Here is a 14,587-nt window from a genome sequence, read left to right on the forward strand (position 1 = left end):
TCGCCCTGCAGACGGAGGAGTTTGCTGGACTGGAGGAAGGAGATGACGGTGCAGCAACCCAGACCATCGCCATGGACCAGGAGGTTACCCTCAGTCAAAGCGACACCCCTGACCAGCTGCAGCAGGAAGTCATCGTCATAGTGACAGACACAGAGAGCGATGAAGACCAAGAAGAGGAGGATGAAGAGGAAGAAGAGCAGGTAGATTTCCCACCACCTGCACAATATATCTTTTGAACGTCTTCGTTTCCTGATGCTCATGATTCCAATGCTGCTCAATGTAGGACTACGAGGAGGAGGAGGAAGACGAGGAGGAAGAGGACGAGGAAGAAGACGAAGAGGATGACGAGGAGGACGACGGAGAGATGGGGGAGGAAGGGGAGGACAGTAACGAGGGGAGCGGAGACGGAAACGAGGCGTACGAAGGAGACGACACTGAGGTCTGGTGACACGTGACGCATGATGAGCTAATGTTCAAAACTTCGACCTCATCCTCACTCACAACTATCACCTCCACTGAGCCGACTCTTCCCACGCTTTGAGTCCGAGAATTAGGAACCATGTCCTGCTCACAGACCGTTTTTCCACATTCTCTCATCTCCCTGTCGCTCGTTTATTTACTCAGGGGTCATAACTTTCTGCTCACGTGTGTTCACTTAACTTGTTTACTTTTTTCCTGTGGTCTAGTCGGATGCTTGTGGTCACTGGGATGTGTCAGTGGATGACTGTAACAAAAATGAGACGTCATGACTCAGCCTTTATGAAAACATGAAAAAGAAAATCATACGTTTGTTTACTTAATTATCCAACTATGTTAATTACATTACAATTTAATATGTAGCAGGAATTCAAATTTTACGTTTAGCTTTTTTTTGGTTTGTTTTTTTAATTGGCCCAAAAAGCGACAGTCACGTTTTTGATTATTTATATTGATGGGTAAGACTTCTCAGCATTTTCAATTATTCTAAATAAGTGTTTTTCCCAGAACATTTGGCCTCTTCTGAAGGACGTTTTGTTCCATATAGGGAGAAAATGAGTAATGATCTGTATGCAGGGATCGTCCGTTACATGTTGGCATCTATAGTGTGTGGAAACCTTCTTCCTCTTCATTCTGCCTACTCCTGTTTTTCCTCACACCTCATTTACACATTTCCCAGCCTTTAGTTTCTTTACTGTTTTTATTTGCCCCTTTTAAAATTCATCTTGAGGTTTTATTGTTTCTTATTATTTCCTCTTTGTTTTTTCCTTTCTCAGGGAGCTGATGTAACAGACCCAGGCACGGAGACAGAGGAGAGTTTGGGGGCGTCTGACTCCACCCAGAGACCAGCAGATTCCCAGACACCCAGCTGTAAGATCCAGGAAACCCTGTTGAACGCACATATGTCGATCCACCTCAGACTCTCCACATGCGCTCACAACCTGTCCCGCCATCGAATTAGTTATCGGACTCTACATGATGACAGAGGGAGATGTAATATGTTGTTGTCTGTCTGAATGAAAGAGTGCTACAGTTCAAGTGGAAGCCAAAGTAAAGGTTGTTTTAAACCAGGGCTCATAAAGCTTTACTTTGAAAAAGAAGGATTCAGGTTAATGTTGTGCTCGTGAATAGCTGCATCTCTTATAAATGGAACTCAGATCTTAAATATTTGACTGGTGTTTTCTTTAAAAAGAACAAAAAAACAAACAAACTTAAAGCTGAAAATCATTTTCAAAACTTGATCAACAACTTCCTCCCAAAAATGCGTCCTTTTCTTGAACAACCATTGCAGCTGTATTTCTTGCTAATATAAAATGTATGATTAGATTTCTAATTAAAAAATTATTTGAGTCTTTGTATTTTGGAGCTTTTAAAAAAGGAAACATATTTGACTCTAGTTAATCATTCAATTAATTGAAGTGTATGTCTGTATAAGTGAGTATGACATGCAGTCTTTTAGCAGGTGTTTAAGATGTATAAAGTAAAGACATAGATAGATAGATAGATAGATAGATAGATAGATAGATACTTTATTGATCCCGAGGGAAATTCAGACATCTGTGCAGGTAAAAAATGCACACAGGAGTTTATATTTGTAGCTTTGGTCACACATATGTTTAGCACTCATGAAATGTATTTATCTAAAATATATGGACCTCTGCTTATTTGGACACTTTTGTTTTTTTTAGATGAGGGCAGCACAATGGAGGCTTTCTCTACAGAGCAACCAATCACCAGCTCTGGTACAAGGATGCCACAGTCGCCACGGAGACCTACGCATCAGCTGCCCACTCGTCTGAACATCCACCCTGCCCCCTCGTCTGACCTGGGGCCACCTGCTCAGGTACAGGTATGATCATTAAGCTACTCTCCTGGTATCTATATATACTGTTTGAGTGGCAGTGACGAGAACTGCTCATCAGTTTGATCAAATCTAACTTCACAGCGGTTCCCTGGTCGTCGAGTCCCTCAGCTCGCTCCTGGAGTGCAGAGCAGTGCTGTAGGTTCTCTATCATTACATAAACTATTCGCATGTTACCGTTTAATAGTTTCTTCTTATTGCATGTCTGTACTCATCGTTGTCTTCCACACGTCTCTCTGCAGCAGCACGTCTTCGACGACGATGACAGGATGGTTCCCAACACTCCCACTCTGGTGGTGCACCGCTCCGATAGTTTCGAAACGTCCCTCCAGTAAGTCTCACACTAATGTACACATCCCAGGAAGTTAGGATGCCTGGAATTAAAACAACCACTGCTCAAATAGTATGCAATCTGATCCGTCTGCTTTGGTACTTTGGCAGATTATTTGACAGTCTCAGCCAAAGACAGCTCACATCACAAGGAGGTAAAGTCCACACAACACGCATTCATAATGCAGGTTATGTAGGAAAAGAATCAACTCAAAGATTAGAGGGAGATGAGTTTTCTGACAGAACATGAACACTTGTTTCTCATCTTCAGCGCTTTATGAAATTCCTTTGTTTCCAGCAACTCATGAGGAGGAGTCTGGTGGCCGCAGCGTTCCAACTACACCGTTACAGGTCGCAGCACCAGGTACTTGTTTCTCCGTCTCTGTTGACCCCCTGACAGTCTGATATGAAGGGATCTGCTTTTTGTTTTGTTTTTTTAACCCAAAAAAGTTGGCTGAGATGTTTTTTTGTCAGATTTGTGAATTCTTTCAGTTGCTACACCAAAGTCAGTATCTTGTTTTTTGTTCCTATCTCCCAGTAACAGTCTTCTCAGAGGCAGCTCAGTCTGACACCAGCGAGCACGCCTCCCAGTCGGTTCCCATGGTGAGCACTTCAACACCGGGCCTGGTTGTGCCAGGAGGAGCTGGCACAGGGGAGGAGAGGGAAGACGTCTTCTTGGAGCCTGACACTGATAGGTGAGACTCACTCCTTTCAGCTGTTTGTGTGTTTTCTTCTGATGGAACTCAGACGTCTGGTTCTTCTGTCAGCAAGACTCTCTTAATGTCAGTGTCTTAACTATTATCATCCAAACTTAAGACCTAAAATGTAAACATTATTTCTCTTAAATCTTAATAATAGATGCATCAGTCACAAAGCTGTACTGACTGCAGATGTTTGTATGCTCATGGAGTGCACCCCTTGTTATGTACTCGATTCGGTTTCGGGCTTTATGCTGTAGTGTTGAAGTTGTGTCCTTCTGTTTGTTTCAGACCAAGTGCAGAGGTGTCAGTGGATCCAGTGGTCTCACAGGGAGACGCAGACGAGTCCGGCCAGACATCTGAAATATCCAGCCTCCCCTCCACCAGCCAGGAGCCTTCATCCAGCTCTGCAGGTACAGACTGCACATCTCTCGTTTTCTCATTTAGCAGTTATACCACGCATCTTTAATCATCGATCACCTCTGACGATGAAGTTGTTTTTGTTTCTAGACACAAGCAGTGCTCAGCATAAACCCTGTAGACCAGGATCCAGCAGACAGCTGCAGCGCTGGCCAGAAAACCGTGGTGGTCGCATGAAGAGAGGAGGTAACGTGTGAAAACGGCATTTGTTGCTAATGAAGCTAATGGTGCTGGCATGAAACAGCCCTGCTTAGATAGCTGATCAGCTACTCTAAGTTAATCCTAACATGTTTTTTGAGACTACATTTATGTTAGCACATTTTTTTGCATTGTTATAAATGTTGGCCTTCTCTCCTGAAGTGCATACAAATTCATTACCAGTCAACAGCACAGAATAGTTTGTTTGACTATTCAGTTTATTGTTAGTACAGATCATTCCATACAGTACATGTTTATACAGCCACAGTACAAAACTTTTACATCAGTTCAGCAGGCCTTCTTCTAAAACCTTTTTTTTTTTTTAACAGGGTTTCCTTCTCGGTTCTCTCGGGGCTTCCACGGGAGACGATTCCAGAGATAAAACACTAAACAGAAAACTCGGCAACTATGACTCAACAACTTGTCATTCCCATCAGAAAATATATTTCAAGTTCAGATTCTGTTTTTACAAAATGTTTTATTGCTCAGAAGCTTGTTCTCCCTGTTTTTTTATTTTTATTTTGTATGTGCTTGAAAAGTATGTTTTGTAATCAGTCCATGCTGAAGCATTGTGTTTTATGAAGAACTGAATAAACTATGAACCTACAAGAAAATGTATTTTCCTTTTAATCACAACTTCTTTGGGCATTTGAAGATGTTGTTGCTCTGGGGTGACGTGTTGGCTGCAACAGCAGTGACTTGAGGACGCCCAGTGTCCATCCTCACTTTGTGGGATTTGGCTGCAAAAGAAACAGAATGGTTTGTTGATTTAGCATTTAAATTTGCAAATGGTTTTTAGAATATACTTTTCATCCATGTTTATGACAGTTTCCATTTTAGTGAACCTAAATGTGTTTCCTTCAGAGCTTTCAGGACATTCACTTGGACAGCTCTTGGCTTCAGCAGGACATACCATTCAAAGAAATGCAGTTTTTCTGTGATGACATTAAAGATTAGACATGCACGGTTTTCAAACACAGAAGTTGCATTTCTCTTTCAACTGGATATCCTGATTAAAAAAAAAAAAAAAAGGAAACTTTGACTGTGCATTTCTTCTCATTTTACTGAAGCCTTAGGTGATGGACACCAGCCTCAATGACTTTTCCATCAGCTATAATCCCCCCAACCACACCCTGACACACATGGTCCTTGTTATGCCTTTCACAAAATTGGGCAGTTAAAATGAGTCTTACTTCAGACAGACAAGAAAAAAAGGACGTTTTGTCCTTTTGAAGCTTAGCAGTACTAAGAACATAGAGGCACAGAAAGATGTGGCCACGCTTAAAAGAACTTTTGTCTTTGGTTCATGTTTGTAAATTGAGCAGCTACCATTAACAAGCGGTGGTATTTTTTTTGCAAACAATGGACTTCTTACATGTAAATATTTGGTATATCAAGTTTACAATTAATGCTTGAATATTCCATTTTATTGCCTTGGCCAGTGTTTCAGTGACTTACATCTTGAGAAGACGTAGTATTTGTAACCCTCTGGTTCTCTTTTGCTTGGGATGGAAACAGCAGCAGTGATGGTTGATGGGAAACCTCTCCATGATGTCCGGATGTTGATGGTTGACCCAAGACCAGACACTGGAAACGAAGCAGGTGATTGTTAAACCAGTGAGTGTACACATACAGTATTGTGTTTTCCGCTGTATTTCAACCCATTATATAGCAGGTGGACTAGCTGCCCCTCTCCCCTCCAACACAAAGGGTATGACACATTTTTTCAGGGAACTACATGTGATGTAACTCAAATAAAACATGTTTACTTGAGCCTGGCTAAATCTGTAAAAAAAAAAAAAAAAGTCAGCAACTCCCCAGTGCACTCACCACAGTAAAAACAAACAAGGCCATCTAGTTTGCTTTAAGTTAATTTGTACAAAAAACAGAATAAGTCATGGACATACAGTTTATCTATGTCTTACTTGTGTCATGATCCAATGAAGACGTGCCAGTCATTTCTCTCATTGTACAATGTTGGATTTTTTTTAACTAACATATTTTACATGTTTTACTTTGGTACGACAGCATTTTAATCATTTCACTGACGCACCTTCTTTTTTTTTTTTACATTTGTTATGATGTTCTTTGTTCCCATACATGTTTTTCTGCTTGGCATATGATTAGACTAAACCAAAATGAATTTGATGTTTGTCTTATTAGTCAAAGCATGGCTTTTATTCCTTTTTAGTATTAAGAATATGAATAATTTTGGGGGCTCCCCACACAGAATCTGTATTGCACTAGTGTCATTAGTATTATCAGAAATCACAAGTTCTGGTTTGAGATGACCTTGTCATATCAACACAAGGTCCATTTCGTGTTCCTGTTATTACCTGCTTGTCTGGCTATCCGGTTGCTGACTGTGTGAATGGCATACTTTGGTTTACTCCCACACGTTGGAGTTGTGCCAAACTGGTAGGAATAATTCTGAACTGTTCCTCCTGAAAACACAAAATGTGAATGATATAATGTAAATGTATTTTTTATTTTTTTTCGAGTAACAAAACAAATCAGAATTGTGTTTCATGTAAAAAGCATAAAGAAAATAATGTAAAACGTGAACTTAAAATAGGATATTCTCATATTGAGTTTTATACAGCATTTCATCACCTCTCTTGAAGAAGTAAACAGACTCTCTCCTCCTCTGGTACTGAGGCACAGACAGAGCAGCTGTGATGTGGCCACGAAGTCCATTAAAGCCAGTTTCAATGATCCTTGGATAGCCAGAGTCCAAAACATCATTTTCAAATCTCCAGTACTGCGGGCCCTACAAAGATGAAAAACAGACCATTTGAGCTTGGCAACAAGACTCATCATGTACAGCACTTAATAAAGTAGTTATCAGCTACTGTATAAGCACATGTAAGATCAAAGAAGGCCCTTGAGTTTGTTTTTAGAAGCAAAAAGTCATCCTGATGAAAAGCTTCACAACCATCGGTTCAGATTAGATTAGAAAATGTACCCTGAATATGTATGTTTTGCCCTGGCAGTTACAGCGGGTGAACAGAGTGTCGATCGGCGAGGGCACGCCCCACACTTGTGTGATGCCCTGGGCTGGACCAGGCATCCTGTTTCTGTCCAGGAACCAGAAGTAGTGTCCTGAAAGAAATAACATTTGTACATATGGAAAGTCCAAACACATGAATTATTTTTTTTTTCTATCAACTAGTTAAAGTATAAAAAAGGGCTGTGAGATAACTTTGAGAATTCATGAAATAACTAATGATCAAGAGAACAGAAAAAAAAACACTCATTGAGTTGATTTAGTTGTGGAATGAATAAAGTGAGGCAAAGCTAAATATTTACCTCTTTTATTTACTGCTTTACTTCAAAGACAAATCACTTTATTATTTACTGTTTATGAGAAGCACGAAAAACAAGTAACTAAAATGTATTTCTGGATTAAAATACTGAACCACTCTCCTCCACTGCACTCTTGTACATCAATTACTGGTAAGTGGTGTTTTGATTCCCATAAGATACAATTTGCAGATTTAATGACTATGAAGCGGGCACTCACCTCTGAAAACCGCTATTGTGCCGTTCTTCAGGGTGGTGACTCCACTGACTGGTCGCCCACTGCACAGATTTGTGTCATTGCTGTCATCTGAGAAAACAAGAACATACGTAGGACTAAAACATCTGCTTGGGAAAAACAACAAAACAAGGAAAACCAAGGATTTACAGACTGAGTTACTGGGTGTTAAATATAATGTGTGTGCCTCAGCAGCTGAAAGATTTCTTGTTATTTCCACACATCATAGTATTTGTGTTTTATTTCCAATTTAAAAGGACTATTTAGTTCATTAACAGTGTGGTAAAACAACCATCCCAGTCACTTAATATAGTGTTGCTACGCTTTGAAGGAGGTTATGTTGACCAGGAGGCATAATGAAAAACAACCAGGCTCATAAAGCTGGATGTGAACAGTAATTCATATGTAGCAGAAACTGGAGGCCTCCACTCTTGAAGTGGTGTTAGAACCTTTTTAAATAAGTTAGACAGATGCTAACAGGTCTGACATTTTTCACACTTGCAGTGAAGATCTCCCCTCCCTCAGCCACTCTGTTTGTCTTGAGTAATTTCCTACCGGCTTGGTAGTTTTGAGCTTCATCTACATTGATAGTTTGTGCAGAATCCAGAGGCTTTGTCTCGGGTTTGAAGCTGGGTTTAGCTGGAACTGGTTTAGCTGGCTTTGGTTTTAACAGGTCTGGTTTGACCTGGGGTTTTGGGGTTTCTTCTAAGCGCGTGGGTTTGGTTGGTTCTGGGGTGACAATTAGTGAATCTGCTGTGGTTTTTACTGGTGTAACATCCTCTGTAGCAACATCCTGTGTCTCTGTGGATGTCGGGGTGTTGGTCGTCAAGGCATCAGGCTTAGATGGTTCTGTGGAGTCAGAAGGAGAAACACTGAAGGAAGTGTCCTCAAGGTCTGGCAGAGAAGTTGGAAGTTCTGTTGTGAAATCCTCTTTGATGTCTACATCTGTTGTGAGGGCTGAAGTGGGAGTTGTTGGTATGAGTGTTGGGTCCTGCGTTGATGAAGCTTGGCTGGTGGAGACTGCAGAGGAGTCCTGTGTAGGTCCTGTGGACACTGAAGCCTCAGTGGGGTTGTTGGTTGTGTCCTCTGGTTCAGTGGTGGGGATTACTGTGGGATCTGTATTCTGTCCCTCAGGAGAAACAGCGTCCTTAGAGGTCGCCTCTGCTCTTGTAGGCTGAGGGGGAGTTGTTCCTGAGCTGGTGGGATCACCGGCATCTAAATGACAAAAATGATTTTAGACTGATGTTGTGAATCATTTCAGTGAATTAAAAAATAGTAAACTTTAAATATGAGTCACAATACTAATGAAAAACTTTTTTAAACAACAAATTCAGACTTTGATAAAATGAATGGTTTGACCAACGTGTAGTTGACATTTGTAAGGTATTTGTTCTCCTATAAGGGTTTGAAACGACTGGAAACCAGAAAGATGTAAAAGTTCATGTAGCTGCTTTCTGATTCAAGTCAGCAAATCACGAAGTTTACGTACCATTACTGCTTTTTGTTTGTTCGTTTTTTGTGAAGAACTAAAATGGCTGCCCCTGATATGCAAGGTTCAAGCAGTTCAAGCTTCATCATTTCCCCCTGCAAGTATTCTAGCTTTGAACTATAACCACCATACATTTGATGTTGGTCACCATCATGTGTAGCAGCCCATCACTACTTTAGATGTTTTGTTTCTCCAATTGGTTTAAGGGATCACTGAAACTCTTCCCAGTTGGAAAACTACTGGATATATTTTTATTACGATGCACAAATTGTCTTTTATCTTCCAGAGTTAAAGAGAATGTAGAGTTACTCTGATCCTCTTCTGTCAGCTGGTGGCGTAATAACGCCTCCGTCATAATGTCTTTCCTTTGAGTTGCCAACCATTCACTGATGTCCAGATATTCCCTTAGTGTCACATACCTGTACTGATAGTAGAGACTTCATTCATGGTTGGCTGGATGGTGAAGGGGCTGGTGGAAGGACTGGCATCATTCTGTGTCGGCCCATTATCAGCAAGAGTCGTCTGTGTCAGAGAGGCTACTGTCACTGTCTCTGTATCGGGCCCTGCACTGTCTGGATTCTGGGTGGGTTCAGTGAAAAGTTGACCTAGAATGTCAGCTGTAGACGATCCATAGCCGCTGGTGCTCTCTGGGATCGGAATGGCTTCTGGGTTGTCAAATCCATCGTCGGAATAGTCCTCGTTGGAAAAAATATCTAAAGGAATGTTATCATGGGAAAAGATGAGCACCTGGATCTCACACTCGTAAAACTTCACTGGTGGGAAAATTCTTTGCTGGATTTATTATCCATGCACAAAGCTGCTCACCATCATTGAGATCATTTTGTGGATATGATGTTGGACTGACCAGGGGAATTAGATCATCTGCGGGCAAAGAATTCAAAAACAAATAATAATATCATGAATATAAATGATGAGGAGATTCACTTTTGTTTACGTGAGAATCTACAACACTAACTTTAACTTTTCCACACATAAACAATTTCCCGCAAACTCCTCATTTAAAACTTTCAAGAAAATCATTGGTCATGTTTTCTTGGCTTTGTTTAGTGCTTTCCTTTCTTGTGACTGAGCCTGTGCCCGTAACCCTCCCACACACTCATGAAAACACTGCTCTCTTGTCTTTACTTTGGCATGTGAGGCTTATGCTCTTGGCTTGTTCTGGTTCAGTCTTTGCTCTTTAACAAACCACACGGTCCTGTTCCCCTCAACCAACCACACTTCCCTGCACTTTTCCTAACTTATGCATGAACCAATCTACTGAATTAAGCTCGTAATTATGATTTCAGTTAGTGTAACCCAGTGACTTTTAATGTCGTGGAAGTGATTCAAGATGTAGAATAAGTCACCTGTATTTTCTGCCTCGCTGAACGTCGACGTCTGATTCGTTGCCTCACTTTGAGGTGGCTCTGTAGTCATGAATAAACAGAAGTTAACCTCTTAAGGACAATAATCTTTCAATTCTAAAAGACTAGAAAGCAAGGTGATAAAACCCTTTTCCAAGTCAAATGTACCTTTTGGTTTGTTATTATTGACATTATTGCATGAATTAGTCTTCCCTGGTGCTGTTTCACTTGTTGCTCCACTCATTTCTGTGGCAATTACCAAGACAGAGAATATTGTCAACTTTAACCAAGTGCATCAGTGCAGATTACTGCATGCAGTGCAATACATACTGATCCACATGCTGGTGGACATGCAGGTTTAACTCGGTCAGGTTCATTCTGACTTATTCCCACATCAATGTTCATGCACATGTAAACATGTCAAGCTGTACAATTCTTATACTTGTGAGACTTGGACAGTAATCAAACTGAAAAAAAGACAAAGGGTTGACTTTAACCCAGCCATGCAGTCACATGACAATCACTGTATTTGTTAAGTGTCAAATGAGTCTAAAGATTTTTGAACACTTTTTTCCCAAATATTTGCTGTCCTCTTTATCTGGGAGGCAAATGCCATGATGCTACTGTGGTGAGTTAGGAAATGTGAAAGAAACCATTTCCATGCAGAATGTAACATAAAAACAAGCACATGCTGATGGAATCAGGCTTACCTAATGCATCGCAGTGGTTGTCGAAGTCTGAACAACACTGTTTGTACTTCACACAGTTGCTGTCGCAGCTACACAACCGACCTCTTTTGAAAGCCTCTCCACACCGACCTTTACAAGAGTCTCCTGTTGCACACAACCACAGCAAAGTTACGCTTTTACTTTCACTGAGACCACACAGTACTTTTGTAATTAGATTAATTACTGTTAAATGTTGTTGTTTTTTATTTGATAAATGAAATGTTGATCCCTTGGCAAAAATTAAAGATAAGAAAGATAGATATGACAGCTGCATTTCATAAATTAGGAATACATTTCTCACTTGTTGTGCACTGAGACTCAAAGTCTTTGCAGCATTCTCCATAAGACAGACAGTTGAAATCACACTGGCACATGTGACCCCTGTAGTACTCAGAACCACATCGTCCTTTGCAGCTCGCTGTTTGTGAGAAAGAAAGAAAGTCAGAGAGGGACCTGAAAAATACAAAATAAGATCTCTGCCTTTAATGTCAGGATATTTTTTTCTTCCAAAGCAGTGTGCGCTTCAGGATGTAGTGTGTAAATACTACGACTGAGCCAGAAATTGATTTTCGGAGTAGTGACAAATATATCTAGTAAATAATTATTAAGAGAGTAAACATGGGTGAGTACAAACGCAGAAAACAGGAGATATATATTCCAGGAAATCCTGTTGTTAAAAGAAATGTTTCTAGCAGTAAGAATACTTTCTCTTGAACAAATGAAGGAGAAATATTTCTAGAATTATACTCACACTGGGCAGCACTGAATGTCAAAGCACAAACCAGCAGAACAACAGCACAAAGTGTTGCAGAAGACATTCTCCTTGAAATCTGAAACTAAGCACAAATCCCAAACAGAACAAATAAGTCAGAAAATGTCCTCTGTTTCAGAAGTGTTTGAGACCCCAATGGAGGAAGCTAGAAAGAAGCCCACCTTGTTTGAGCGTCTGTCAGAATCCTGCTGAAGGTCTGAGTCGGCTGCTTTTTAAAAGGCAGAAAGAGACCGGCTGACTTCCCGTTAATTGACAGATCCTGTCTAATTAAATGTGTGATGATCTCACAGAGGGGTTTAGGGAGGGTCCTGCAGTCCGGCCACACCATAGGTCTAGACTTCACTAACAGCTGGAAGTACACCAACACACATCTGTGCCAGACAGACGGCTGACTTCACGCACACTTCCAAGCAAGGGAAAAATACTGTTGTGACTGTTCATTATGTCACAAATGTGAGTGGTGAGCTGGACACCTTTATGTCATCCCAGACTGGTTAATTTAAATCAATACAATATGAGGAGTCCAATAAGTAAACTGAAGTAAGATCTTGAACTTCACAATCATTGTAGTGTTTGTTGTTCGAGCTTGTTCTAAACTCAGGATATTGGCATCACACTAGTGAAGTGATCAAGTGACTCAAATCATTTTCAACCAAAAGTAATTTAGTGATCTGATGTTTATCCTACTATATCTAATGATAATACATGCTTTCTTGTATTTACCACACAATAATTCTACAGCAATAGAAATAATAATTTTAATGTTTACTTATCGGCAAAAGGTCCTTTTAAAAGCAACAAGTCTTTGGCAAACAAACCCTTTCAGTTTAAAATTATTGTTATGGCTACACGAACATGAAGTCCATTTTTCTAGCTAATTTGAATAGCCACAAAATTCTGAGCAAGTTCAAAAGCCATTAAAACAATAGCAATTAATCCTACTTGAATAATTTATCATCAGTCATTTCAAAAACTGAGGAGTAAAATGTGAAATATAGTGAAATCAAAATCACTAGAGAGGGACTTCTTGATTGTTTTTTAGCACATTGATTGTGTTACTTTATTTATATGAGAGAGGCAGTATAATTTAAAAGGGATTAATGTGGGATAAAAACTGTAAGTACAGAGGTTATTGTCATCCATGACTGATGAAAAAATATTTTCCAAGGTAATATGTGTTTGTATGGAAAGAATCTGTTACCTTTGACCAGCTATAATAAACATTTGATACATTAAACAGGTACATTTACGTGCACCTGTTTAACAGCCCTGTGTGTCCCTAAAATGCAGGGTCTTTTGTGCAAGGCTTATCTTGGTGTTGTCCTGGTTCATTCAGTTTTTAGAGGCAGTAACACATAAATATAAAATACATTTGATTTTTATATCTATATATATATATATATATATGACTTCAAATGTATTTGCTTACTAAAAATGAAGCAAATATAAAAATGCGACTTTGTCGAAAAACAAACCACAATTTATTCTCAAGGGTGCCACTTTGATGTATTTCTTTTCTTTTTTTTCTCTCTTATCTTATTTAGATACGTGTAAACATCTGAAAATTAAAATACTTTTGATTACTTTGTGAGGAAAAAGACAATCTGAAAAAAACAAACTATAATGTACCAGAGCTTGCTTAATTTCCTTTAGTTGACTTTTTACAATCTCATTAGCTATTATTTAGAAACTCCTTGTTTGGGTAGGAACCAAAGGTTTGTTACCACTGTTGTAGTTGTAGAGGTGTTTACAGAACTAATTTAATGAGCAATGGGCTGAATCTCTCTCACTGACCGTATCGGACTGATTACAGTGCTGATGTATTTTTATGATTTAAGACTAGCCTACTCTGGGTATTTTGTGGTTGGATGTGCTGGTGGACTGTGGTGTTTATTTTCCATCATGTCATAGTCCAATTAGAGGTAAACATTCATTAGTGTTCTGGTGTCAAGTCAGTTATGATAACAGGGTCTCATAAACAACTTCACTAAGAGAAATAACTTATCAACAGTTCCTCCAAGTATAGCTCAATGAAAAGAGGAAGTATCACACCCCTGTTACCTTCATTTAGCGCACCACTGACAAGGTGAAAGGGTCAGCATTTTAAAAGTAGAGTCAGTGCGCCCCCCTGTGTTTAAATTGTTAACTGAGTCTTTATTTTTCCTGCACTAGTTTGAAATCTCAAAGCTCAGGCATGTGGTGTCACTGCCAGTCTTTAACCTTTGAAGCATGTGGTTCTCATTTTTAAAGACAAAGGACAAGACAGAAACTTTGTTTTACTTTATAGCCTTCCAAATCTTAAAGTAACCATGAAACAATGAGTTTCTTTTTTATTAAAACTTCAACAAACCTAGAAACAATGCAAAGAGCTGCAGCCCAGGCAGCCTTAAGTCACCTGAGAAACGGCTACAAAGTCAGATCAGCAACGTTCCCTAAGATGAATAACTCACCCCATACAGTGTTGATATAAACATGAGCTATTTAGAACAAATTTGCATTTTTCAACCAGGCTGTTAACATGTTTATTTCTGCTATTAAAAAGGCATCTTAGAATGGGTGTGTGTGTGTGACAAGAGGACACCTGCAGGTTTATGCACTTCCATGAAAGGCTTCATTTTCAACAGCAGAGGTTGAATCTCGGTCTCATTATATTTTAGCGATTTCCTAATTCTGTTACAAATAGGCAGCCTGACCATTTCTTCTCCTTTTACA

At 39.8% G+C, this 14,587-nt stretch overlaps 2 protein-coding genes across 6 annotated transcripts in view; one reads left to right on the forward strand and one right to left on the reverse strand.

The window, feature by feature from the left end:
• tprb (translocated promoter region b, nuclear basket protein) overlaps positions 1 to 4,598 on the forward strand; it is a 20,896-nt gene extending 16,298 nt beyond the window's left edge. The window contains exons 40-51 of one of the 5 annotated variants that reach the window (XM_079349589.1): positions 12 to 200; positions 284 to 439; positions 1,254 to 1,347; positions 2,166 to 2,326; positions 2,423 to 2,476; positions 2,581 to 2,669; positions 2,780 to 2,823; positions 2,940 to 3,032; positions 3,207 to 3,363; positions 3,658 to 3,779; positions 3,877 to 3,972; positions 4,314 to 4,598. In XM_079349589.1, the coding sequence (XP_079205715.1) occupies positions 12 to 200; positions 284 to 439; positions 1,254 to 1,347; positions 2,166 to 2,326; positions 2,423 to 2,476; positions 2,581 to 2,669; positions 2,780 to 2,823; positions 2,940 to 3,032; positions 3,207 to 3,363; positions 3,658 to 3,779; positions 3,877 to 3,972; positions 4,314 to 4,366 (1,308 nt within the window). In that variant the 3' untranslated portion in view covers positions 4,367 to 4,598. The remainder of the gene's footprint in view (positions 1 to 11; positions 201 to 283; positions 440 to 1,253; positions 1,348 to 2,165; positions 2,327 to 2,422; positions 2,477 to 2,580; positions 2,670 to 2,779; positions 2,824 to 2,939; positions 3,033 to 3,206; positions 3,364 to 3,657; positions 3,780 to 3,876; positions 3,973 to 4,313) is intronic. The other 4 variants (XM_079349593.1, XM_079349590.1, XM_079349591.1 and 1 more) reach the window with 4 other exon arrangements.
• Positions 4,185 to 12,159, reverse strand: prg4b (proteoglycan 4b). Its single transcript, XM_079351078.1, has 14 exons — positions 12,037 to 12,159; positions 11,855 to 11,933; positions 11,405 to 11,521; positions 11,086 to 11,208; positions 10,379 to 10,438; positions 9,837 to 9,893; positions 9,431 to 9,724; positions 8,078 to 8,737; positions 7,508 to 7,594; positions 6,950 to 7,086; positions 6,598 to 6,754; positions 6,321 to 6,428; positions 5,443 to 5,571; positions 4,185 to 4,724 (listed from the first exon to the last, which is right to left on the reverse strand). Exons 2-14 carry the CDS (start codon positions 11,919 to 11,921, stop codon positions 4,615 to 4,617), a joined length of 2,106 nt encoding a protein of 701 aa, XP_079207204.1. The 5' UTR covers positions 11,922 to 11,933; positions 12,037 to 12,159; the 3' UTR covers positions 4,185 to 4,614.
• Between the last annotated feature and the right edge of the window lie 2,428 nt (positions 12,160 to 14,587).

The sequence above is a fragment of the Symphodus melops genome, assembly GCF_947650265.1.
Source record: "Symphodus melops genome assembly, chromosome: 8".
In the NCBI taxonomy this organism is placed as follows: domain Eukaryota; kingdom Metazoa; phylum Chordata; class Actinopteri; order Labriformes; family Labridae; genus Symphodus; species Symphodus melops.

What these genes read in the sequence shown, in the direction of transcription:
- prg4b (XM_079351078.1), bottom strand. Translation starts at nt 11,921, where the DNA reads ATGTCTTCTGCAACACTTTGTGCTGTTGTTCTGCTGGTTTGTGCTTTG. An exon ending in GACATTCAGTGCTGCCCAGT is followed by an intron (nt 11,522 to 11,854) that starts GTGAGTATAATT and finishes TCTCACAAACAG; the next exon opens with CGAGCTGCAAAGGACGATGT. An exon ending in GCAAAACATACATATTCAGG is followed by an intron (nt 6,755 to 6,949) that starts GTACATTTTCTA and finishes TCATCTTTGTAG; the next exon opens with GGCCCGCAGTACTGGAGATT.